This window comes from Solanum dulcamara, chromosome 3 (genome assembly GCF_947179165.1).
Source record: "Solanum dulcamara chromosome 3, daSolDulc1.2, whole genome shotgun sequence".
Lineage (NCBI taxonomy): Eukaryota > Viridiplantae > Streptophyta > Magnoliopsida > Solanales > Solanaceae > Solanum > Solanum dulcamara.
In genome coordinates this window covers 61,208,156-61,235,971 of record NC_077239.1, presented here as the reverse complement: position 1 = coordinate 61,235,971, position 27,816 = coordinate 61,208,156, and the positions used below count along the sequence as shown (strand labels likewise).

General features: G+C 32.7%; 2 protein-coding genes across 2 annotated transcripts; both read left to right on the top strand.

Annotated features, from left to right (window-relative positions):
- The first annotated feature begins 22,355 nt into the window (after window positions 1–22,355).
- Window positions 22,356–25,086, top strand: LOC129883594 (uncharacterized). The gene is made up of 6 exons (XM_055958224.1): window positions 22,356–22,767; window positions 23,211–23,651; window positions 23,736–23,984; window positions 24,542–24,652; window positions 24,728–25,006; window positions 25,045–25,086. The coding sequence occupies exons 1-6, from the start codon at window positions 22,492–22,494 to the stop codon at window positions 25,084–25,086; spliced, it is 1,398 nt and encodes a 465-aa protein (XP_055814199.1). The 5' UTR covers window positions 22,356–22,491.
- A 544-nt stretch (window positions 25,087–25,630) lies between these two features.
- On the top strand, window positions 25,631–26,600 carry LOC129881670 (uncharacterized). The gene is made up of 2 exons (XM_055955796.1): window positions 25,631–26,200; window positions 26,284–26,600. Exons 1-2 carry the CDS (start codon window positions 25,668–25,670, stop codon window positions 26,507–26,509), a joined length of 759 nt encoding a protein of 252 aa, XP_055811771.1. The 5' UTR covers window positions 25,631–25,667; the 3' UTR covers window positions 26,510–26,600.
- Window positions 26,601–27,816: the final 1,216 nt, after the last annotated feature.

Sequence of the window (27,816 nt, the reverse complement as noted above, 5' to 3'; positions counted from 1 at the left end):
TTATTCAACCATTATATCCTCAAAATTGTATGTTTTTTAGGTGCAATTATGTATTAAAATAGATAGCATACAATCTGTATTCCAAAAAAAACATATAAACTTTATTCCAAAAATAAATGCAAACTGTATTACCAATTTGTATTCCAACAAAAAATAATATATTTTAATCATTAAAAAAATTTAAAACTTAGTAGCATAATAAGATTCAATAACAATTGTATTACAAAAGCATTTGTCCTCCACGACTAAAAAATATTCACATTCAAATCAGGATACAAATTTTGTATCTAGAAAAAATCAGGTTTTAATATGCACACCAAAATGTATTTATATTACATTGTATTCCAAAAGTTGTATAACTCAACCAGTTTGTATTCAGAAAATAATCAAAATACTAAATTCTAAAAAAACACAGAATATGTAAATTGTATCTAATTTGTATTTTTTACACTACTGATTTGTACTCAAAATATGCAACAAACAAAATTTTGTATCAAATAAGATTTCAACACACAATGCATACACAATTCATTTTAAAGTAAAAATATATCCAGAAAAACTCTTCGATATGATGCATTCAAAACAAATTGAATTTGGAATAAAACATTCAGATTCTATTTTGAATTCAAAAAAAATTGAATTCGAAATACCTTACTGATATTAGCACAAATTCGAATTGTCCAGATCGATCTTCTTTCTCTAGCCACAAACATTATCAAATGAATTGCATTTACACAAGAATTAAAGATCTTTAATGGAGGATGAGAATGAATATTGAAGCTCGTTAAAGGAGGAAGAGAGAAAACTGAGAATTCAAGTCGCCTGTTTGGATCTCCTAATAAGTACAGTAAGGAGCAAAATATTTTCAAGGAAACATTACCATATTTGAAAGATCCTCTCCCATAATTTTCTATTTCACTTTTTTTTATTTAAATAAAAAGGTGGGTATCAATTGAGAAAAAATAGGAATTAGATTAGGATATTTTTAATTTGCTATTTAAGTATAATATAGTTATTTTTAATAATATTTTAAACTGAAGTCATTTTCACTAAATAAGTTGAAACTTTAACTAGTTCGCTAATTTTTTCTAAATAAATAAAATACAAAAGGGGGCACAATAGCAAGTCAAAATATTGTCATAAATAGAGCTAGAGAGTCCTATTAAGTACTAAAATATTGTTGTTTTGAAAATTTTCTCTATAAAATACTACTATCGGCTAACACCTTGTTGGATGGTTGTTATACGTATTGTATTGTTAGTTTAAATATAATGTTTGTTTGGTTATTACTTTAATTTTATTGTATCTTATCGTTTAAATCCATCGTTAGGTAACAACGAAAAGTCTCATTTTGAGTAACAATTGATTTAGTGTGATCACGTCATTGCCTTAATATTTTCTTCTCATTTAGCCATTTTTTATTATTTAATAATCATATTTTATCCTACTTTTTTCATAATAGCTCTATTCCATACACTACTTTTCTTGTAGGTTTATCATTTCAAATTATTAGTGTGTGACATTATATAACAATACAGAATGATATAATCAATTAAAATATTATATTTATTAAAACAATACTGTCATTACTCGATTTTTCAAGTAATGATGGCACATACTATCAACCCACCAGTAGGTAAGCCTAACCCCACTATCTAAAACCATAGGCAACGGACAATCACAAGCGGAAGGAAAGAAACGAATAATAATAATATTAATAAGAAGAAGAGAAGAATCAAAACTACACAACAAAATAACCCCAAAGACCCGGTATCAGTCGATAGTCAATCCACTAGACTAAATAAGGAAGTACAAGATTTATACAAATACAATAATAGTGTGACTGTCTCTGAATACAAAATAAAGACTAGTCCAAGTCAAAACAGAGGGAGATAGATGTAATGACCCTGAAGCTCATTTTTGACATTTTTGATAAAATTACTATTTTACCCCTCATGTTAGTTTTCGTGATACACGTTTGATTGGGTTTGAAAATTAGTTTTTCTGGAAATCTTGTGAAAAGTTGAGGTTTTGCTTGAAAAATGGATTCTAAAGGCTTAAGTTGTCAAAAATTGAGTTTTGGAGTCATTCAGAGTTTCGAGTCTTGGAATGGAATTTCGTCGATTCCATCATCTCCAAAATATGGAATTGGTCTAGGAGAGTTGTCAGAATCAGATTAGGAGTTAAAACGTGGAATTTAGGTTCAAAGTTGGAAATTGAGTTAAAGTTTGGTTGAAGTTTGACTTTGGTCAACATTTGAGGTTCAGGTGCTCGGATTGGATATTTGATGGAATGATTTTGGGAGTTGATTCTAATGCTACAAATGGCTTTGTTATAATTTTTAGAGGTCCCGAGAGTATTTTTGGTATTTCAAGTGCCTAAACTAGTTTAGTTGCGACTTATCGGATTCCGGGTCAAGAAGGCATCGAATTTGAATTTTGATGGTTTCATTGAGTACGGAACATCGAAATTAGTAGGGTTGTATATCTGGTTTGTGTTCACAGGATTTCGATCAAATCTGAGGGTCCGTTCAGAGATTAAGCCTCATGAATTAGCTGCTGTCAATTGGTGTCCCATTGTTCTTCGCGTTCATGGAGAAGTCCTGTCGCGATCGCGGAGCCTCTATTTATTGAAATTAGCAATCGCGAGGTCTGAGCCACGATCGCAATGAAGCCATAACCTGACCTTCGCATTCCAACCTAAGTGGGTCACGATCGCGAAGGGTTGAGTGACATGAACAGTGTTTTTTCCCAAAAGACAGGACGAGGGTCAATTTCCTCCATTTTTGACATTCTAAACTTGGTGGACGCAAATTTCAAGGAGATTTTTTTTGTGGAAAACTATTAGGTAATGTATTTGTAACACTTTCCCTTAATTTAAATTGAATAATTTCGTATTTTAACTTCAAACTGTGGATTGCAAATTGGACATTTTGGGGTTTTGTTGAACATGAACTTTTGAAGGATAAATGGAATTTTAAACTCATTTTAACTCTATTTTTTAAATGAATTCCTCCATTAGATTTCTTATTACTTGAAAAATATTTTCATCCAATCATAAACAGATTCCGAGTTCAAATTTTGATATGAGATTTTTGATCATTTTATCCTTTTTCATCAGAATTTCTTGATTTTAGTGTCAATAGATTCAAGATGTGATTGTGAGTCTAAACTTGATTAGATTGTGGTGATTTGGAGTATCTTCGGAGAGAAAAAACGGTAATTTCGGATTGTTCGTGACTTTTTGGCTAAGGCAAGTGAAATTCTAACCTTTGTTAAGTATGTTGAACATTGTATTTCCTATGTGAGGGGATTAGGGTGTGTTGGATCATTATATTTAATTGAATTATATGAGTTGAAGGGTGATAGTGGATTTGAATAGGGATTAATCGTCTAAATGTTGTGGATTTCGGGACAGTGATTTATTGTGTGATTGTTGTTTATATGACATCATTGTGAATATTTATCTTGCTTCACTCTTTAATTGTGCATATATTATATCTGTGATGGCTGAGAAATGATATGAGTAAGGTACTAGATATTAGGACTGAGGTTTCTTCCGATAGCCGAGGTCTCTTCCGGCAGATATTATGGCCGAGGTATCTTCCAATAGATATTGGTCGAGGTTATTTACAGCAAATCTATTGTTTATGTGAGGCCCTTATGGGTTCCGTTCTGAAGTGATCAGTAGATGTATATTGTAGGACAGACATGCATCACGATATTTAACATTGCATTTGCATTCATTTATTCCTGTGATTGATTATGATCTGAGATTACATATGGTTGCCTAAGTATAGTGGTGAGAATTATTTGTACCTTCTATTGTGGACTGTCTAGTATTCTAGTGCAAATGTGATATAAATTGTATAGATTGAGATGTCTGCGTATAGGTGTGTAGTTGTGGAGGATTGTGGTTGTGATGTCAGGAGTACCCGTGTTCCGCATTACTTTACTTAGGGTTTAGTTTATATTTTGCTGAGTATTGTGTTATAAGTACTCACCCCATGCTTCTACATTTATGTAGGATCTAAGCCCGGCACTTCTTACTCACAATACTTTTTGACCGGTCTGAGCTTTTGGACGTTTGAGAGGTAGCAGCTTGTCCACTTCAGTAGACTCTCATCGTCCATTATCTTATGTTTTGTTCTACTTTGGAACTGAGACATATATATACTTGTATCTCTTTCATTTCTGTTGAAATAGTGGTATGTACATATGACGCCAAGTCTTGGGTAATTTAGAATCTACTTTCCGCTTATCCTTATTTATATCATGTTAGACTTTACATTTTTGCTTTTATCACCGATTTCTTTGAATTGTTTAGACTCTTAGGCTGACTCATCTTGGTGGGTTAGGAGAGTGACATCACACTCGATTTCGGTTCGTGACAATAGGCAACTCTGAATGCCCAAGAGCTCACCCAAGTCTCTAAAATCAAAGAGCTTCTCCACACGATATCCAAATCAGCAAAGAAAACCCGTACTATAATCTACAGGGTGCAGAAATTTAGTATGAGTACCAACAAGTGGCACTCAGCAAGCATCAGCCGAGTGATCTCCAAAGATAAAGCAAGTATAAAGAATATGTAGCAAGGTGTATATATCACAAGTAACTAAAAAGAATACTACGGAAGCCTGCAATAAGAAACATCTGATACAAGGAAGGGAGAAAATAGGAAGCAAGTAAGGAAACAAAGGACGTACCTGGTGGTGACAGCCCAGAACCTAAACACGACAACACACTATGAAGGAGGATAATTAAGTAACGATCTACTAACAAAAGTAAACATAAATATCACATAAAGGCCCAAAGGACCGCAGGAACTAAATCCTTGCACAAAAAGGTTAGATAAATAAGAACAAGGGCAGTACTACCTTTAAACAAGAAACCACCATTTATACTGCCACAAGTTCACAAATAGTTAGACAATACCTGCCGAGCCCTTGTGTGCCTAGGAGGTTAACTCACAAATGGCAAACTCACACGGCATCCCAGACTACCGACAGGTACAAAGAACTATGCTGGTGATAGGCAATGAATATATGAATGAGATTTATGCAATAAAACCAGTAGTACCATCAGTTTCAAGTGCCTCATACCAAGATATATACACCTACTTCCAATCTCGACCAAGAAATAGGACCCATGCGCCTCTCTGGGATCGCCATTGAGGGCTCGAGGAACGCCTTTATATACCTACCTGGTCCGGATCCAAGTCTTATATCAATATAGATATCAACCTGTATATCTGATTATCTAGAATCTACTATGTTGAGGTGACCGGAGATAAATAGTCAAATCAATATAGAAAGGGCCGGAAACTCTCTCCGACCAGACCAATATAAGAAAATGAGCACATCCTCGATGCCTCTAGTCCACTGTAAATAGTAGTAATAAAGGTAGTACGACCCTCCATTCAGAAAATTAGTATAAAATAGTTTGGGTTACAACCCACCAACTTTCTCAAATCAATGCCAAGAACTAATGCATGCACCAGAGTTGTACTATATCCGTGAGAAAACAAGGGTCTAATGAAATGCATGCCATCACCAGCACTTAAATAACACGCACAGTCAACTTAAGCTCGGTACCAATCTACTCTTGCATAGAACTCTAGAAATAAGAGGTAAATTGCATACCTCTATCAGATATAATGGAAATAGGAACTCTATGCAATCGAATAATCTCACGATATATATCCTAGCCAACTGCTCTATATTATAGCTAGTCTTCACCAGAATGAAATAAGCCGATTTGATCAACCAATCCATAATCACCCAAATTAAATCATGCTTACCCAAAGTCAAGGGTAACCCTGTCACAAAGTCCATTATTTGAATAGGACCACCTGACTTTTGATGCTCATACTTGACTTACTGCCAATTTAAACACTTAGCCACAAATTCCATAATATCTCTCTTCATGTCACACCACCAATAGTGTTATTTCAAGTCATGAAACATCTTTGCCTCTCCCGGATGAATAGAGTACTTGGAACAATGAGCCTCCTTTAATATTAAACGCACCCAATCACCAACCTTGGGCACACAAATACGTTCGATGATATGCTGGTATTTCAATGACACATCTAATATATTTGACAAGGAATAAATTCTAGTTCTTAAGAAACTATAGGGTATTTTAATAGTTTTCTATTTAATCAAGGCAAGAAATCAAAGAAAATAGATAAGAAGGCAAAAAAAGGCAAAGTGTTGCAAAAATGGAGACCTGACGGTAGGTATGACAGACCGCCACTCTCACAATGAGCCATCAACCCCATCATCAAGCTAATCCAGAAGAGGGGAAGAATTTGATATATATGACGGCAGCTCTCATGAGCCGTCGCATCATTGACGGGCTGTCAATTTTGCCGTTGGACTTAAACAAAAGTGAAGCTAAGAGGAAATACACCCTTAGACCGATGGTCAGTCGGATCAGACCATTCAGGTACTTGAGTACACGCTCCGATCTTGTGTCATGGACTTTGGTGGTCATTGGAAATAGTCTCTTCCTCTTGTGAAGTTTACATAATACAATAGTTAATATTCCAGCATTCAGATGGCATCATTTGAGGCCTTATATGAGAGGAGATGTATATCTCCCATGGGTGGTTTGATTCTTTTAGGATACGATCTTGGGGCACCGATTTGTTGAGAGATGCCATAGATAAGGTGAAGTTGATTCAGCAGTACTTTGTGACTGTCCAGAATAGGCAAAAAAGTTATACAGATAGGCATGTTCGTGATATGTCATTTGCTATTGGTGAGCAAGTATTGCTCAATGTGTCACCCACTAAGGGTGTGATAAGGTTTGGGAGGAAAGAAAAGCTCAATCAGAGGTTTATTGTCCATTTTGAGATTTTGGAGAAGTATGGGGAGGAGGCCTATAAATTAGCCTTGCCTCCAAACCTCTTAGTTGTTCATCATGTGTTTCATTTATCGATACTTAAGCGATACTGCATAATGATTCTCATGTGATTCAGTGGGACTCGATTGCTTTGGATCAAGACTTGTTATTTGAGAAGGAGATGTTGCTATCTTAGATAGGCAAACTAGAAAGTTGAGATCAAAGCATATTGATTCAGTGAAGGTGCAGTAGAGGCACCGGCCTGTTGAGGAGGCCAAATAAAAGGTGGATTTCGACATACGTTATAGTTACCCTCAGTTTTTTGTCCATATAGGTACTTCACTTTACTTTTCATTTGGGGACAAACATGTGTTTTAGTGGTGGATGATGTAATGTTTTAATTTTTGAGAAACTACTTTTTTGTGTGAAATGACCATTTTGCCCTTCCTTAAGAGTTTTCATACTTTATTTGTGTTGTAAGGATGGTCGGCACGGTTCCCTATGCAATAGGGTATGATTTTAGTGATTTGACGCCTTGGGTGGAACTTTATTGAGATAGTTGACTTTGATCAACATTCTCAAATCTAAGCGTCAGATGATGATTCTGTCAGTTCTGTTGCTTCCGGAAAGTTGAGTTTGTTCTAATAAGGTGGTTGGTTAGAGTCCCAAGATCTTAGATTTAGTTCTGAGTATTTAGGCTAAAAGTTGAGATTAGGCCTAAAGAGAGGTCTGAGAGAACAATTTGGTCAAAATAATCTTTTTTGGGACATTCGGCGATTTTATTAGTTTCGAAACATGTTTTATAATCAATTTGCACTATTGGTTTGTGTTTACAGTTCCAGATGAGTTCCGAAGGTCAAAAAGATATTTTAAAGGTTGTTGGTGTATACTTTTAGCCAAGAAAAATGGGTTTTAGCGATGAAATCGTTGTACTAAAAATCTATCCGAACTCATTTCATATTTTTGACATTTTGGGAGCTAGAAAGGGCCGTTTGAGGTGATTTTTGATGCTTTTTCTCCAATAATTATTGGATACGTATTTTTAACTTTATTTTACTCATTTTCCAAGAATATCTCTTTCATATTTTATGATTTCTATTTACAAAGTGGAAATTTTAAACCCCAAAGTAGAGAAATAAAAAAATGTTAATTTGAAGGTCGATTTAGAATGGGTTTTCATTGATATTTGGGATTTAAGGTCTTTGAATTGGGGATAAATTGATTTTGACAAAGATTTTTCAAAATTTCTCATTTTAAATCGCGTTAAAAATGTGGGTTTTGGAGTTTCTTCTCCAAGTTAGAAAATTAGTAATTCTTTGATTTGGAGCTCCATTTTAATGAATTTTTCAACCATGAACTCCTTTTTACTTGTAGAACATGATTTTGAAATAAAACTATGATTTTGACCTACTTGATTTCGAAGAGATTTTTGGACGATCCCCGGTTTCTAATCTTAGAAATATGGGCATTGTTGATCTGCTTTTGATGAATTCTTTTCATTCTTGATAGTTGAGGATCATTTTGGAATCGGTGTTTTAGGTTAAAAGCTTTGGTAGAGTGTTCGGGTGAAGTTTTCAGCCTTCAAGGTAGGTTTGGCTATCTTTCTTTGACACTAAATTGGATAATTAGTCATTCATATATTATAGACGTTGGGATGGGGTCGTAATGTGAATCGAGACTGTTGATTATATTGTGTTGCCCGTGTGGGGGCTTGAGTATATTGTGTTGCCCGTGTGGAGACTTATTTGTGCGGTTTAGACCGTGTGTGGGTCTTAATTATTATTCTATTTGCTTTGAGAGCATGTGATTCATGATTTGAAAGTAAGAGGGGCTTGTAATTCTACCTGAATTGTAATGCCCGCATGAGGGGTTAAGTTGGATTTTTTTATCACACATGAGAAATGAAATGTCTTCAAGAAAGGTGAACTTATCTTTCAATGTATCTCCTTCCCATGGCTATCTATTTGAGGTGTATATCATGTTTAGGTTGAGTTTTGAGAACTTTGAACCTTATTATACATGTTGAGTTGAATATTGCCTCCATGCCATATGTGTTGTTATGGACTCATCCTGATTCTGCATATCATTGATCTTGGGAAATAGAGAAATATGAAATTTCTTTTTGAGAAAGAAAATGTGGCACTCTTTTATATCCTTGACCACGAGCTAGGTGGAAAGTTGATGAGATATTAAGATTGTGATTTGGTATATGGACTGTGATTCCTCCATGGGTCTTTGTCTGGAAATCTTAGCTTGACAAGTCTATACAACAGGTTGTGCGTCCACTGTACCACCACATCATTGCATTGCATTGTAACACTCTTTGGGTTGTTTCACTTATCTGATTATATGTGATATTGAACTGTCTTTATGTGTTTATTTTACTCGCATCGTTCTATATAAATTGGCAGTGCCGATGTCGGAGTGAGATTTTTCTGTATGCAGATAGAAGCGTTCCTTAGTTTATTTCATAGTTTGATTAATTCCTTATACTCATTCGGTGAAACCTACTAAGTACATGTGGATTGTACTCACCCTTAATTCGATGTTCCTTTTGACGCAAATCCTAGTCAGGGTATTCTACACAGCAGCTCATTCTTCAAAGGCATAGTGTTGTATCAGATTAGTGGTGAGATCCTATGATCTGAGTCGCCATTAGTTCTATTTTTTGCTTTCAGTCATTATTATTTTCAAAGACTTATGAAGTATATTGGATTCGATTATTGTGCAAGATGCTCTTTACACTTATGACACCAGGTTTTGGGATATTTTTCTTCGTTATCCTTATTTTCATTTGGTTTATGGACTGACTTTCTCTTTGGGAGTCTCATATGTGAGTTATTTTTAGGCTTACACATCAGGTTGAGTTTGGGATGTGTGCCATCATGACATTAATTTTTGGGTCGTGACAGATCCTCAATGGTGTGCATGGTGATGATATCTAACACATATGTCTTCATCATAAAATGATGCAGGTCGAATGACGTCAGTAATGATATGTACGAGTATGTTAAATGGCCAAAGGAAACGTGCATCAAGATACTCAACTCAAAGGACTCAACCCTGAAAATAACTCAACTTGATAAAGTATGCAATGTAATAAAACGGTGCTTTAAAATACATGCAATAGTAAATGCAACTCAGTATAATAAAATATAGTACTTTTACTTCATTAGAGAGATTCTCTAACCGACAACCATCACTTATGAGCTACTTTTGGGATTGAAATTCGAAAGAAATCAATCAGAAAGGTTGTTGAATTTTTTCCAAGAAAGAACTACAACGACGCAATGTCATTGCCACATCCGTCTAATACTTTGCTAGGGTAAGACACATCACATCATTTCTAGATCCATATAAAAGTCCTCTTTTGAGACTATGAGGAGTGACCCGAATGAACAGCACGATCCTATCCTATGTTGGTTGCATAGTTTACCAGAATTAAGTCAATTAAACTCATGCCCAAGTCAGTGATCAATACTATTCCCAAACATCATTATGTTCATATACATATACATCAAGTGAGTGAAACGCTCAAATTACATCTTATCTAATCTCATTGGACTTTTACATCAACTTCTCTTATCATCATCTTTTCTCTTAAATATAGGTAACATTCATCTCATCAAATCCATTTATAATATATATCGACTTCTCGAATTATGACATGAAATGTGTCAATACCCATGCTTGAAAATAGACATCAAAAGATTCTTTCAAACTCAACATTATACTCAACTCATCATTCATTTAATATGGATAAAGCATCATTCTTTTAACATCAATAATGCATAAAAAATGTAATGCAAACCTCAATTTGGGTTCATGTGGATACAAACACAAATCTGTAACCTAAAACATCAAGTATATATCATATACATACTAGAACTCAATAAAGGAGTACATAAATACATCAAGAAACCACTTTTGTAGGATTAGAAACTCAAATTCATGACTCAATTTGACTTTATGAACATACAGGGCATGAGGACGAACTTAGTCCAACGTTCTGATAGCCTTACATAACCGAAACGAAGATTTTCTAAGTGAAAATTAAGATTAGGCTTGAAATCCTTGAACCCTAGCTTCTTCTATTCTATTTAATTCTTGTTCCCAAAATATTTTAGGTGTTAATGAGAGAAAATCCCCATTGGGTACTGATTAGGGACAAATTTGAGTCCCAAAATGTATTGGGTTAAGTTTGAGAAAAGTGGGGAAAAGTCAAGGTTGTCTCTTATTAAAACTGGCGACGGGCAAATTCTCATTATCGCGGACTTGATCCCTATTTTCAATTTCAATCATTTTTCTCTTCTCCGAGATGCGGACACATAGCGCTCTTCATTATCTCAAAATTCCACCTGGAGATTTTTCGCAAGTCTTCTATTGATTCTTGAAATAATTTAAGTTAGAATAGTACGGGGTGTTATAAATAAATTCATAAATTTTTTAACAATCTCTTTTATTACATCCGAAAAAAAGTAGGAAGTAAAAGAAATCAATACTAATAAAATTTTAAACCCTTTTATCTATGAAAGATTGAAATCTCACCCATGAAGCTAGCGTCTAACGTGTTAGTCTGAACTCGATATTATAAAACTATGACAAATCATATTTGAATCAATTGAATTATAATTTAACAAATGTTATTTGAATTAAATGAATTAAAATTAATTCTAAATTTTAACAAACTTAATTTGGGTGTATAAGAACAATGTTAATAGAGTCAATTAGTAATATTTGCTTAGTAATGCTTGTATTAGTTATGCTTGCATTAATTATGCATAATTTTTTTCTTATTCATTGTTTGGTTTGATGTATTAACAATAACATGGATTTCTTATGCATTAGTTGTATATAAACAGAGAAAATGTACCAAATAAGATACTATTAATACACAAAGGAATGCATAGATTATTTTTTTAATACACTCTACTAAACGATTCTTAAAACCCGTGTGTATATACTAGATATAGGATTTCGTGCTAGCACGGGCCCAATACATGTTACTTTCTATGTCTCAATTTAGAGAAAATACTCAAATGACCCTCTACCCTACTTTCGGATTCTCAATTACAAACTTGAATTTCACAGAGGTCCTATCACCCCCCCCCCCCCTAAATATTTTAAAATTGAAATTATTACCTCCATAAATGCTTAGGTGGCAAAGTGAGTGCATTACACTCTCTTTGAGAGAGTGAAGCTCAAAATCAAATATTAAAACTTTATTTTAAATATTTTTTTATAAATATATGTATTTTCAATTCCCCCCCCCCTATTTTTCGTATTTCTTTCTACTTTTAATTTATTTTCTTCTTCATAGCAATTAGAAGTAGATCATCAATGGTAGCCATCAGATTTCTTCACCGCTCATTATTTTGAAATCACTGCCATTAATTACTATGTTAATCTATACGCCACAAATCATAAATAATAATTCCACCCCATTCTCTACAATAAAGAACTATGGACCCAAAATCTTTCAAATCAAAATAAATTTAAGCTTGAATCAGCTTAGTACAATGATACCCAATTGATTTTCTTCATTAAACTTTCAATACAAGGAAAATTTCTAATCCTATATTCAATTTCCAATAGACCCACGAAAACTCTAGTAATCACTAGCAATTTTGTGATTTGATTTCTCTCGGGTTGAAGCTCAAGTTCCGTCAATGGCGTTTTACAGATCTTTTTTCAAGTTTCAAACAATCAATTAGAGGATAAACTTAATTTCAGATTCAAATAATGTTCTTCAACTGATTTAGCAATTGATAATTTTTCTACAAACTAAAATGCAACCCAATTCTTGATCTTCTTTAGAACAATTGCTATAAAAATTTGATGCAAAACTGCCTTAACTCTTCTTCAAATCGCTCCAAATTTTAGATATAAACTTCTCTCAACGTTTTGATTATTTTGATATATTACCCACTCAAAACGGATATCGTTTGTGGCAAGTCAAAATTAAAATTCAAGCTTTTGAACTAACTTTAATGGTTATTTAAGTTGTGCTTCACGAATTCAACCTTGAGCTTCAATTTTCAGCCATACAAATTATTTAAACCATCAACGAAATTAGCTGCACCCAATTCAAGAATATATATTTAAAAAATTCATATGGAAGCTCGTCGATTTTCATGAAGTTCCGGCGTTTTTCAAAACCAAAAATCTCAGCTATAAACTCAATTAACTCAATGTTTTTAGCCTCAAACAACTAGCAACCAAATTATAATCAACAAGATTCAAATATGAAGATTCAAGACACAAATCTACAAATTTCGACCTTTTGACCTTCAACAATGTTTTTATAATGATAAATCAAAAAGGGAAAAACTAAAAAAAATTTAAATATAATTTCCACCTGTACAGTGTGTGCATTCCACTGATCAACATAAATGTGGGTGTGAGTTTTTAAGGGTGTAATAATTTAAGTTTTAAAAAATTTAGGGGGTGATAGGATACCCGGAAAATTCAAGTGTGTAGTTGAAAATTCGAATATAAGTTAGGGGGGAATTTGGCTATTTTCTCCTTAATTTATGTGACACGGATGAAATTTGAAAAGTAAACCATAATTTTTAATTATTTTTTTCAAATATTTTAAGTTGTCAATTTCTTTTATAATTTTTAAATATTTTTAATTATTAATTATTATAATTTAGAATATATTTTACGTAATTTTCAAATAATACATATTCTTTAATCTTTTCTAATTTATGTGACAGCGATACAGAGGCAACCATAATATTTTTTTTTACTATATAGAAGCATGAAGTTAAGAACTACCAAGGGCAACAAAGTAATTTTACACTAACAATGCACTATGTTTCATACTTCTAGAATCACCCCTCTCCAATCTTTCACACTTTAAATGCAAGAATTCAGCTCACTCAAACATAATTCTAGAAGTACCATTTATTTTCTCCCTCAAACGGTGAATCATTCTCAAGTCTTCATAATTTCAGGTATGTTCTTTTTAAAATTTTGCAACAATTTTTTGTCAGTTTTCTTCAGACTTCTCTTTCTCAATTTTATGACTGAAATCCATGAATGTTTATGCTGTCTTATATCTGTAATTTTTTGTTATCCTTAAGAAAGTAACATATTACTTACTGATCTAAGAAAGAGTAAGCATTTATGGATTTGTAGCCCTACCCCCTAACCAATATTTCTTTATTTTGAAGGTAAATTGATTAATTCTCAATATTTCAGATGCAGTGACTGTTTATATTGCTGCTAGAGTGTTACTGCACCCAAGGTGTTTGATGATATGCTTGACACAACTGAAATTTGTTTCTCTTTTCTCTTTTCACATTTGTTCCCCAACATTGTGCTTTCATTATATTGACATTTTAACAGAATTTAGTTGCAGTCTTAAGTACTTCAAAGTGGTGTAGTACTGTGCAGAAGAAATTTTTATAGTTCTTAATTGTATTAGCGTTGTCAGCCGAGTAAATTTATACATTTATATATGTGTGCGTGTGTGTGTGTGTTTTGTGCTTCTACGCTGATTGAAAATCAAATTATGTTCTAATTTTTTTGGTTTAGTTTTGATTTTTTTTATTTGTGTTGTATCACTTATTCGGGTGGAATATAAAACTCCAATACTTTGAATTTTACAGGTTTCTTCTTCACTTGAATGGAGCTGAAAGTCAAGAACGAGAATGTGAAGTAGCGTCGTAACTCCATACCGAAAGCACGACACGAATGGCAATGTTGAAACTCGAGAGAAAAAACATGAATAGAATCTTCTTGATAGAGGTAAGTTTCTGTCCAAGAGCTGCGCTTTTCATTTCATATTTTGGTAATTTCGCCGTGTGCTTTGGGAACAAAGTAAACATTACAATTACAAAAATTTCAAATTTAACAAAAGTTGTCGTCCATCCCGGGAGTATTAACATAAATGCACACATGTGTATTAATATAAATGTAGATATGCTTATTTTTTTGTTTTTGATTTATTTTTGTGAATTTAGTGATAGATCATGTTGCTAAGTAAAATTTGAAGTATGATTTTGTCTTATTTCTACATCATGTCATTCCCTGCGTTGCATTTGTTAGCTATTGCTGGAGTTTTTTTAAAAAAAAAAATGAAAGTTAATTTGCATTGGACTTCTTGACCATATTAGTCCTTTGACATTCTTTATCCCTATCAAGTCAATTTGAACAGCTCTTCGTAATCAATAGTCTTGAGAATTCATTATATAGTTAGTTGTACTTTAATAGAAAAGTTATTTGTTTATCAAGAGTATACCCGTACTAATTACTAAAGGTTACGAATGAGTTATCAAACATCGTAGTCTGGATTCAATAAATCTGTACTCTTAGCTCTACATTCTCTCTGTCTCACTCCTTCTCCGTATTATAATGTCGATGATATCGAGATTCCTTAGATAGAAGATAGGTAATTGTTACGTCTATAATGATCATGCCTTTTCCACAGATATTGAAATTGAATTATTGGGATCGCTGACTAATGCACCGAGGGCTCCTCTTCTTCTGCTCACTCTGTGGAAATCTCACAAACTGAAATCTAGATCAAAAAAAATTGCGAGTTTCTTCATTTGATGATAATCCAATTTCATCATAATTCTACAAGTATTCATTCTCTCTTGCTTACTTGAACAAAAGCCATCTCTTTCATTTTCGGAACTTTCAAAATATCAAAACATACTCATTTTCTTCATTCTTTTGACTGGCTTACAAGTTCAGGTGTTATCCTCTTAATTTTTTCCCTAAATGTTTTGTCTTTTCTTTCACTTTCATCTTCTGTATTATTTTTTTAATTTTTTTTGCCTTTTCAAGTTTTCTTAAAAAATTTCATTTTTTGTGGTTGAATTTCACGATTGTGAAGTTGAAGATACATCCAACTCTTAGTTACAACAAATTATGGTTTTAATTCCGCTTGCCTTAGAAATCTTTTCAAATTTTAAAATATGTCGTTCAGAATTCTGTCCATATCCAGTTCGATTATTTTTTTCCAATTTTCAGCCACAAAAATCACTTTTCCTTTCCATCTCCTGTAAGTTCTTCTATTTTCATCATTTGGATCTATTTGTGGAGGTATATTCTAATTATTTGGTGTTAATACTTGAGTTCTTAAGCTAATTTTTATGTCGTTTCATTAGTAAGTTCATTGAGAGCTATCTTCAAATATAGGTCAATGCCTAATGTCAATTGTCTTTTCATTATTCGTTAACACTTTTTTAACCGTAATTACTTATGTGTGACCTGGAAACATCCTTTCTTCTCCAAAAGAGAAGTAGAACCATCAACTATTCTCCCAAACAGAACAACCTTCAGCTCTCCTACTTTAACTTGCAAGAATATTTAGGAACAACCTCTTTCAACGCCAACACAACTGTGAGATTTAATTGATATGAGGTCATTGGGAATAGTGGTTACGCAAAGATTATTCAATAAGCCTTTAAAATATTGATTCAATGCACAAGGTAAGTAGTCTAATCTGTTGGTTGGTTATAGTCTGTTACATGCTATGTCTAACGCATTAAACCTATGTCAAGAAACATCGACTCTCTCATCTCTTTCACACTCTTTATTTCACCACTCTGAATGAGTATTGTTTCAGTTGAGCGAAAAATAAAAATCAAATTTGGTAGCTAGAGATAATGAAATTTTCCATGATATATTAGCTAAAAAAAATTCTTTGGAATTAGTTGATTTTGAACTTTCCTCTTACTCCTCTTTAGATTTAAGTTTTCTCTTCTATGCTATATGTAATAGGTACAACTCAGAAGCTAAGTTGGAGAAGAATCGTTTATTGGCGTAGAGGTGAAGAGTAACATAGTATAGAAAGGAAGTATCACCAGTACTTATTTGTATTCCATATAACCAAGCTAAGCAAAATCTATTGTTCCAGATATAGTTTCCTCAAATTCAAGGCTCTCAATTTTTAGAATTTTATGTTTTTGTTAAATTATAGTATATTAAGTTGCAACGGCTAATTTGACTAAATCTCGACTTGTAAAATAGAATGGTCACATAGGAAAATTTACTCGTGATAGGCCAGGAGAAAATTTAGTAGAAGGAACAATAAGACTTTGTTTAGTAAAAAATCTAGCATATGATTATTTTTTTCTAGATTACATTTTCATGAAGAGTTTATAGGCAATATACTCTCTATTGATAGTACAAAACAACAATATATTCAGTGTAATTTCACGAGTATAGTCGGAAAGTGTAGTGAAATTCCCTGTGATAGTAATTTCATAATTCAATATCCATGGGCCATTTATTTGTTGTTTTATAGAACTCATAAAGAGTAAGATCTGGAGCATCTCCTTATTTCTTTTCTTCATTAACAGTATAGACTTATGCCTTGGTAGATATTTGTATTGATTTACTTATTTTTTGGGAGCTTCAAAGTAAAACATATCATGAACTATTTGCATTGAGGATGGATTTCTGCAATGATTTTTGTACCAGTTAATAGACTATTTAGTTAATGATTTCTCCTTCTGAGTTGAGGAAAGCGAATATGAGAGTTTAGGCCTTTACCTCTGAATCTTGCATTGACAAGAATATTGAAACATGAAAAATTTAAAAAGAAAATAGACGTCAACACTGCACAAACAACGAGATTAGGGGTGTGCACAAATCAAACCGATCAATAAATCGAACCAAAAAAATGTTATTGGGTTAATGGGTTCTTAATGGTTTTATAAAAAAAAATCATCGGGTTATCGATTCATTATCGGTTTTTAGTATTGGGTTATTGGTAAACTGATAACCCATTAAGACAGTAGTATTGTACTATTTTACTCTTCATGAATATTAAATATTAATAATAATTTAACATAATAGTATGATACAGTATTCACAGTACTTCTACTTCACACTAGGCCGTTTTAGTCTTTACACAAAAACTAAATATTAAAGTAAGAACTAAGATTGTTCAAGATTGTCTTGTTTGACTGCTTGGTTTTAGTTTTAGTTTTACTTTGTAATTGTAGCTTTTGCAAGTCCGTAAACGTATGTAATTTGATTAACATCAGAAATTTCATATTATGTTTTGGTTGTAACATGTAATTGTAGCCTTCGTACTACATGAGCTCTTATTGATGCAATTTTTCATTATCTTTTTTGTTTCAGTATATCAAAGCATTTATAGGCTTACCGAAAAATATTAGAGAAGTGTGAAGTCATATATTTATTTTATGAGCATTTTTTTATTGGGTAAACCAAAAATCGAACCACGATCGAAAATCGATAAAAAATATCTTATTGGTTTAGCGTATTTAAAAACCGAAAATCGATAAACCAAATCGATAATACATAAAATCGAACCGAATCGATCGAGCACACCCCTAAATGAGATAACACTCTTTGTTTTCTGAAAATTCTGATGAATATAGCGATGAAGAAAAATATTTTTCTTGTAAAAATACAATTACCTTCATTAAAATACAAAAGGTATAAATAAATATGTGATCAAGATTAGCAATAATACACTTATGTTTGCTAAGTCAAATTATCCAACAAGAGTAAAAGACACTTCAAGATAGCTGTCAATCAATTTTTTTATAGATAACCCTCATTAATGTTATATCAATAGCTTAAAAAAAAATTAAATTTGCTTATGGTTCGATGACATTAATATGGCAAAGCTGCTCGTGATCAGGTAAACATTATTTGAATGACCGAATGGCGATGTTTCTTATCTGATCATTTTAATTTTGTTATCAACCTCAAGTTACATATACTGCCCTTCAACTGATGTATACCTCAAAACTGATTATTTACCGCACTTTGAGGTTAGTTTAGTAGCATGTGATTGATTTTTGAGTTTATTTTCAGTATACTTGTGATACTAGATAGGTAATAAGAATAGGAAACAATACACGACTGTCAATTTGGTTAGTAGACACACTTAAAAGTCGATTTTGTACTCAAATAAATATGAATTTTACTCCGTAGATTATTGACAATATTTCAATTTCTGGTTCTTAAATATAATCTTCAACTGGAAGCACTTACAAAGTTCTTATTATGGAATTGCGTGTCCTAGCAAAGAGATTAAAATCTATGATTTATTCATCTCAGAGATGTAATAAATAACATCTTTTTTGCTCCGTACTATTTGTGCCTTGCTTCGACCTTTCTTTCAAATTTTGTTCTTTTCTTGACCTTAAAAGGCTCCTTGGTTCTTTTTCTCCAATTTCTAAAAGGTTTCTGTAAAGATTTTTGTGAAGAATACTTCTCTAAAAAGCGTTGGAACTATTCTGTTATAAAGTATGATTCATAGACTGTGTGTTTGAATTAGAACGGAACAGGATTGATAATGAATCGATGGACTCCGGGAAACTTTGTTCCTTGAGAAATTAACAAGAAAAAAACATGATTTCCAAAAGAATTCAAATCAACAATTTTTCTGCAGAAAGAGATGAGTCGGATACTAAAATCTGTCCAAAAGTCCTGACTTTTTCGAGGCTATAATAGGCCAGGTGGGATGGGGAGCGATCGAGCGTGCAAATGCGCCTCTTTCTTTTCGAGAGCTTTCGTAACGGCTATAATAAATACTACGCACCTCGTCAAAAGAAGAGTTTGATCCTGGCTTAGACCACCACGACTCCTTTTTTTCGAGAATCCATTGGAGTCAGATCAGTAGGGGAGAGTTTCATTCTTGTGAAAGTACTCCTCGGGATTCTTCAATAACTTTCGATATTAATTTTTAAGTGCCCCAGCTCTGTGAATTTCTTGCTTATCTATTATGTGGCTTCATTGCATCCAAATGTATAATAAAGATGGAGAAGTCTTCATCAATTATTATTTTTTTAGGTTTGTATCGTAGACTGCTATGTTACTTAAATTGAGATAGTATTAAACTTGCAAGTGGAAATGATTAATTTGCATGCCCCTTAATATGGACAAACAATTGTGAACTAAATAATGTACACTTGCGATGAGAATATGAAAATATGTTAGTCACTAAGTTTTACTCATTTTCTTGAAGTAGTCCATAATTGACTTATCCCTTTTTTATTAAAGGACTTTTCAGATTAAGCTTCTATATTTATGATAATTAGCCATGTTCGAAAAAGTTGTTGAATTTGAGATAAATTGACTACATACATAACAGATTCATATTATACTCTTTAATATCACATTGGATATGACTGCAATAAAAGAATTGAAGGTCCACTCACTCAATAAAGGGTTAAAGAGTTAGAGAAGTACGCAATGACTAGAAGTTATGAAAGAATGTATCATATTAGAAATGCTAATTAGGAAGGTGTGCAAAGTGATTTTTGGTGGTAGAACTGTTGATTTTTCCAACATATTTAATTTTTATTGAAATTTTTTGGTGGAAAGACAGAGTAATAGAAAAACAGCAGTATTTATGTTTGAATTTTTTAAGTACATTAAAAGGGAGTATATGGAAGAGAAATTTTAGCTCAATTGCACATAAGTCTAGACATGTGTTTTTTTCTCATCTTATACTAATAACAATCTCTATGGTTATTTGTCTGGTAGCAAAATACGCAACCTGATTTTCTCGAATCATTGTGTATAACAAATTGTTTGATATAATTATCTTTATTTTATTAATTGAAGCAAATATTAGAATATCCTTTGTGAGTAATAGAAATTTTAATCTTTAAATTTATTTTTGTTTTTTCAAGCGAAATATAAATATTTTTAACTCTTGGAATTACTTACGAATTGAAAGAGACACGTTATTCACGATTAGAAAGATAGTACCTAGATGGGAATAATAATTGGTGCAGGTAGAACTTTTACACAAGAAAAATATTTGTGAGAACATGTGGTGTATTGTGCCCTTATAGGAGTAGCTGTCTCTGCTGTTGTAAATCTGCTTACAAGAATATTTTAGCTAGGCTAAATAGAATATCTTCAGTTGAAGAGTTATCACTATTCACTGTTATATTTTCATGTCACTACACTAAGTAATTTAACTTTTATGTACGAGGATAGTGTTGTTTTTGAATTGATTTTGTGGCATTTCTTGTGCTTATTACTTTGGGTGGATTTTTATGTTTGAGGTTTGATTTAAGAGCTCTTAGTGCACTTTGATCCTGGATATTGTTTCGATTGTGCCACATATTTATTTTTGATGTAGAATTTTTTAGGGTAAATTACCCTTTTACACATATTAAGATGCTATATTTACTTTTATTCCCTATTACACTAAAAAAATTCCAAAATTCCTCTTTTTCCTTTAACTCTCTCTCCCTCACTGATACATCACGCCTCCTCCTACATCCTCGCCCTAATTTGCTCTACTTAATTCGCTCCTCTTCAACCGTTAATCAATTTCAAGGTTCCAACTAAGGTATATTTTAATCTTTCCTTATATGGAATTTCACTTCATCCTCATTCAATCTGATTTCTCCTAAAATTTGTATTGTTTGATTTCTTCTGTAAATCTTTGAAAAATCTTCTAAAATTATTATCATTTGCTTTCTTCTGTAAATCTTTCTGTTTTTGTATCTCATACCTTCAATGATACATATGGAATCTGTTCATGGTCTCAAACAGTCCAATAAAAACCAAGGAATTCTTGTTTCACCTGGTTCTAATTCATCTTGGGAAGGTTACGACGAGGTTAGATTCAAACATCGTAACGATCCAGCAGTGATGGATAAGCTACGTGAGAAATTAAAGTCGAAAGCTACAGTTAAACATGCACCCAAAGAAATAGACAACAAGATTGAAGGGGTTACAACACGCCCTAATCTCCCAAAGGTATGGGTTCAATTAAGGTTTTTTTTTAATGAAAATTTTGTGAAGGTTTTTTGATTCTGATACATATCATTTATGTATCAGCTTATCATGTATCAAGCGATATCTCTTCTGATACATAGTGTCTTTTTCAAATGTAATTTTTTTGGAGATTTACTATTTCTGATACATCGTGTTTAAGTGTGAGTTTCTATTGTTTCAAGTTTTAATAATTCTGATACATCTACATTTATGTATCATATTATAATTTATAAAGCCTTACTGCTTCTGATACATCTTCTGTATGTATCAGAATCTCATCTCACGTATCAGATATTTTAATGCATATGATACATCGTATTTATATATATAGTTCAAGTTGTATTTAACCATTTTCATGTCAATGCAGTGAATGAAATACGTCATCAAGAAGAGCTCGCCCCACCCATTGAGATTCAGCACGGCATATAGGGCTAATTTTCTTGATGATTTTGAATCATCAATAGGTGAAGAAGGTATAAAGTTATTTAGGCAATCCATATTTGGTCACTACTTAGATATGCCAAACTGTAATTTTCAAGGGCAAATCATCAAATGCCTCTTACTTCTTGAGGTAGAGCAAAAAAACAAAGAAGAATTGCACATTCGTCACGTGTAGGGTAATATACTACGTTTTACAATAAATGATTTTGCTATCATTACTAGTTTGCGATGTAACGGTAATATCAATGACTTTCGGTACTCTGATGACTAAACAAGTAGATTATTGTCTTTATATTTTTCTGGTGTCAAAAATGGGGTCAACAAAACTCGTTTCGTTGAGCGTTTTCTGGTTGGAGGATGGAAAACAAACAAAGACGCTGTTCAGATGGTCATTCTTTACTTTATCCACACTTTTGTTTTTTCTTAACTAGGTGATGCACCTATATCTGTTGATGAATTTAAGATGGTAGAAGATGGTAGGTATGAGCAATACCCATGGGGGAAAATAGCATTTTCCAAATTGATAAAAGGAATGCGACAGGAGTTTTCAAATGCCAAACAAATGTATCGTCTAGGCGGCATGTCATACGCTCTGAATGTATGGATATATGAATATGCATCTCAAGTGCCCTCTGAAATTGCTGTAAGAGTGGGTAATAAAATTTCCAGAATTCTTAACTGGCGTGTTGTTACCGTGAAGCCAAATTTTGAGACCTTCATGTCTACCATCTTCAGTGAGGTACATGCATTGAAGATTATTCGTTTATGCACTGATTCATTATACATAACATCTAAGATACATTATATATTCATGACCTTGATACAGTATAATTTGATTCATAAAGTAGATGTATCAGCTCATATATTTATGTATCAGGATATAAATGTATCAAGCTATAACCTTTCTGATACATATAATTGTATCTAGCAGAAACTCATTTATCAGTATTTACAGCTCATGAAAACTCTATCTTATGTATCAAATTATAATGTATCAAGAATTACATTTCATGATACATCTGCATTTATGTATCAGATTCTACTACTTCAGATAATATTATTTTTCTATTAGTTTCTCATGTATGAAGGATTAATGTTTCTGATACATCATGTTTATGTATCAGAATTAACATGTATCAATTATTCACTTGTTTTCTGACAAGCAATCAATTTTTTTTGCAGTATCGATGCTCCAACATTGTCCAATCTCAACATGAAATGGAATCTATTGTCATTCATGGCAGTCAACAGAAATCTAAAGCTTCAACATCAACTGCTAAGGTCAATTTCAGAAAACCTCATGAAGTCCCCGAATTTGAGGACTTTTCAACAACAACACCCATAGAATTATTAAAAAGATCCAGTCATGTTGCTGATACATTTTCTCCACCTCCTTCCAAAAGAATGAAGACTTTCCCTACTAAAGAGTCAATTCAAGTAGAAACAGCCAACATGCACAAGGATTTCATACCACCAAATGAATCAGAAAAGCCTGTTTCTCTTGACAATGTACCAGCGCCGAAGTCAGTAGTAGGAGGTGAATCTTTCGGTCATTTGGATCAAATTGTTCATATGCAATTCAAAGCATTGAAGAAGTCCATAAAGAAGTCTCTAAAGAGATACGTAAGTTATTACTTTAAGATATATCACATACAATATACTTTTAATTAGGTGATACATTCTAATTTTTCATATACCTGTATCAAGGTTGACCAGAAGTTCAAGCATTTGGAGAATAAAATTGATTCAAATCATATTGATCTTTTGAAAGCCATCGACAGTATGGCGAACCGAATGACTGGCACATCATCTCAACTTAAAATAGATGATTTTGATCAAACATTCCATGTGGTTGAACAACAACAAGCACCTACTGGATTGGAGGTGCACAATTTTGCTAATAAATCTGACCCACCCCAACAAAATGACCAATCTAATGTCCAGGAAGATATTAAGGTACATACATCATGTAATATTTGATATTTATGTTTTTAAACTTCTGGATACTTTTCATTGTCATGTATCATATGTAAATGTTATTATGTTTTCAGGGACCTGAACCATCCACCATGATAAAATAGGTGGACAATATATCAGAACAAAACATTTCATCAGATATTCCAGAATTATTTGATCAACAGGTTTCTTCTGATACATTAAAGGTAATGTATCAGAAACAAATTGATGACCAATTTGTTGCTATATATATATTGTATAAGCTCAACCTGTTTAAATATATAGATATCTAGACATTTAGTACATATATATCATAAGTAAATGTTATTATGTTTCCAGGAAGATGAACCATCCGTCAAGATACAAAAGGTGGATGATGTATCAGAACATAACATTGTAGCAGATGATGTATGATATCAGTAGTTTTTTTATTAAGTAATTATTTTTTTAAGATAATGTATGATATCAGCAGTTTTTTTATTAAGTAATTATTTTTTTAAGATAATGTATGATATCAGCAGTTTTTTATTAAGTAATTGTTTTTTTAACATTTGTAGGAATCGGAAACATTAATTTTTACACCACAATTGAAGGATGTATCAGCACACCAAATGGAACCACAAAGAGCAGATACTGATCAGCTTATTCCTGATTCTGATACATTACAGGTAATGTATCAGATACATTATTGAGATAAAGTCAACATTAATAAGTTTTGTAATGACGTTATACATTACATGTAGAACACTGGAAAGAAAGATGGAAGAGTAGCCGTTGATAAAACTGACAAAGTAGAAGAGCAAGTTGAGGAGATTGAAAAAGAAAAAATCAAACCAAGCACATCGGAATCCAATACTTCAGCACCATTTTCGACCGAAACTCTGGATGTGATAGATGCTATAATATACGGACTTCCATTACCAGTCATGCCATTGACCGTTGTTAGTCATGAGCAAGTAGTTCAGGATGAATGTCTATTATGCGATAGCCAGCTACCAACCACTCTTCCATCAAAACCCAATGTATTATCTGACGATGCGAAGACACCATTTCGAAGAAGCATGATTCCTTCGAAGATCTTACAATCGCCGTATCTTTCTAACTTTGGGTCGAGTGAAAAGGGTAAGGAAAAATTGCCATCTGTTATGCATCAGGCACACCCTTTTGAAGATTTTGTTATATGCTATCATCCCCCATCCGAGCTTTTCACAGACTACTCTCAATGGATAGATAAAGGACTACTAAAATCGCATGGCAACAAGTAAGTATGATATATACAACTTATATCCATACAAGTTATGTATTATATTTGTTATGTTATTAAACTACAAGCTTTCATTCAGGAAACCGAAGGAGGATCATTATAGATCTAAGCGCTCTTCATTCGGCTTTGAAAAAATGGACTTTGTAGTGGCATTTCCTAAAAATAAGAACTGATTCTACCTAATGTCACAACCGAACAGATGCTGGAACGATGAGGTAAAAATTTCATCATAAAGAATATGATACAACTCATACTTACTATCTGATACATACAGATTAATGTATCTGATACATACATAGATTAATGTATCTGATACATACATAATCTGATACATGATGTTTGTTGTTATATAACTAATACTTTCTTAAAATGTGCAGCACATCGATGTAATATTTTACTACCTTCGGAAGAAATCGAAGATGCAATTGAGCAATCAGTATCGATACACAACGACAAACTGCATTTTCAAAATTTACATCGAATATGCACACACACGCTACTATCATATTCCACCTGACATTTCTACCCAAGAAGATATGGCAAGAGCCACTGTTATAGCTCATCACGAGAGATCTGTGAAGAACATAATAAGAGGTTTCTCAATACCAGTCGGGTTGCCCTGGCATTTGGTAGATGAGGTATACATTCCAGTAAACTACGACAGGGATTTTCATTGGGTTCTTGCGGTAGTTGTGTTGAAAAAGAGGTTGATACGTGTGTATGATTCATCGCCTAGACGAAGAAGTAGCAACCTTTCCCTAGAGATCCAAAAAATAGCAGCAATGCTACCAACATACCTGCAAGACAGTGGTTTCTTTGACAACAACGAACGTACTGATTGGTCGTCTCTTGATTCATACAAGGACAAATCAATCGGTAACATGCTTGAACCACATCACCTATTTGCAGTTGAATATGTTGAAGGAATTGCGCAACAGGGAAGTGACAGCTTGTGAGTATTAACAATTATGTATACCTAAATCATTAATATGTCAATTTTACTTTTTTTAAACTTGTGTATTCCTTTCTTTGCAGGGATTGTGGAGTTTTCCTGGCCATTTTTGCTGAATATCTTAGTGATGGAATTTCTATTCCAAATACTGGACTAAACGTCGAATTCTTCCGTTCAAGATATGCCACACTCTTGTGGAGATATGGTTGTCAAAAGGCCATGGATGGTTATGTTAGCGATAACGACGATCCAAAAAAACCTAGGAGAGATATCTCTCCAAGCCAAGGAGAACTGATTGATGTCCAATAGTTATTTTTGTGATAGTAAACATTTTAAATGTATCTGCTACTTTTAATGTATCTGATACATTAACTGTAATGTATCAGAATTAGTAAGCAACTGAAATATTATAATCTTTCCATATATCAATTGAAAAGATTTGTATGTTTTTATCTGGTGTCAAACTCTGATATAAAATCAAAGTTTATGTATCATATTTTACTGTATCAAATTTGTATCAAGTATCATATTCATAAGTGTCACATTTTGCGAATTCTGATACATATTATTTGTGTATGAGATTTTCATGCATCAAGATTTATTGATTCTGATACATTATGCACATGTATCAGATTATCATTTCTCAACATTTAGTGATTCCGATACATTTATTTTTTGTATAAGAATTCCATGTCTCAAGATTTAATGCTTATTATACATCTTGCTTATGTATCAGATTCGCATTTATCAAGATTTACTGCATATGGTACATCTACAACCTATATCAAATAATATCTTATGTATCACCCACAACTCTTATGGAATTCTGGTTGTCGAAAAGACAAGAATGTTTATGTTTGGGAAAATAACGATCCAAAAAAAAACATGTGAGATTTCATTTTTTCAAGTCAAGGAGAACCGATGGACGTCCTGTATTTTATTTTTAAAAAAATTGTAGCAATAGAATCTACAATTTTGTTTTTCACCAATTGTAAACATTTTAAATGTAACTGCTTATTTAAGTATCCCGATACATTATATTTAATGTATCAAAATCGAATGTACTAATCTTGATACATATCAACTGAAAAAGATTTGTATGTTTATGTCATGTGTCAAACTCAAATATAAAATATAAAAATAGATGTAATTATATGATTCAAATAGAATGTATACCGAGATACCACAAATATCATATCTATTTTGAAATAAAATTACAAGTCTTTCTATTGTGGCCTTCGTGGCCACAATGTCCACAAGAATTTGTGCTACTTGTTATCTTTTCACTAACGAACTTTTTTCTCCCTTTCTTTGATTTTCCTGGCATCCTTTTGTATATTGGTGGCAAGATAAATTCTTCCAAAATTTCCTTCGGAGCAGACCAGTCTTTCTTATCTGGCATTAGAATCATTGGTAATTCATAAGTATTTGCCAACGTCTCTGGTTTGTAGTAATCAGAACAGTATGGGTGCAGGTCAATAATGTTTTTGCTTTTCAACACTGCAATTGCATGTGGACGTGGTATCTCGTCTAGTTGAAATCTATCACAAGTGCATGTTTTTCTTTCTAGACACACAATGTATCTTATACCTAATTCGTAAACAGAATAAAGATAG

Bases quoted from the DNA above. Each gene is read 5' to 3' on its own strand.
- LOC129883594 (XM_055958224.1), top strand. From the start codon at position 22,492: ATGGTAGAAGATGGTAGGTATGAGCAATACCCATGGGGGAAAATAGCA. The intron at 22,768-23,210 runs GTACATGCATTG...TTTTTTTTGCAG, and splicing joins TGTCTACCATCTTCAGTGAG to TATCGATGCTCCAACATTGT. The intron at 25,007-25,044 runs GTATTATCTGAC...ATTTCGAAGAAG, and splicing joins CTCTTCCATCAAAACCCAAT to CATGATTCCTTCGAAGATCT.
- LOC129881670 (XM_055955796.1), top strand. From the start codon at position 25,668: ATGCAATTGAGCAATCAGTATCGATACACAACGACAAACTGCATTTTC. The intron at 26,201-26,283 runs GTGAGTATTAAC...CTTTCTTTGCAG, and splicing joins CAACAGGGAAGTGACAGCTT to GGATTGTGGAGTTTTCCTGG.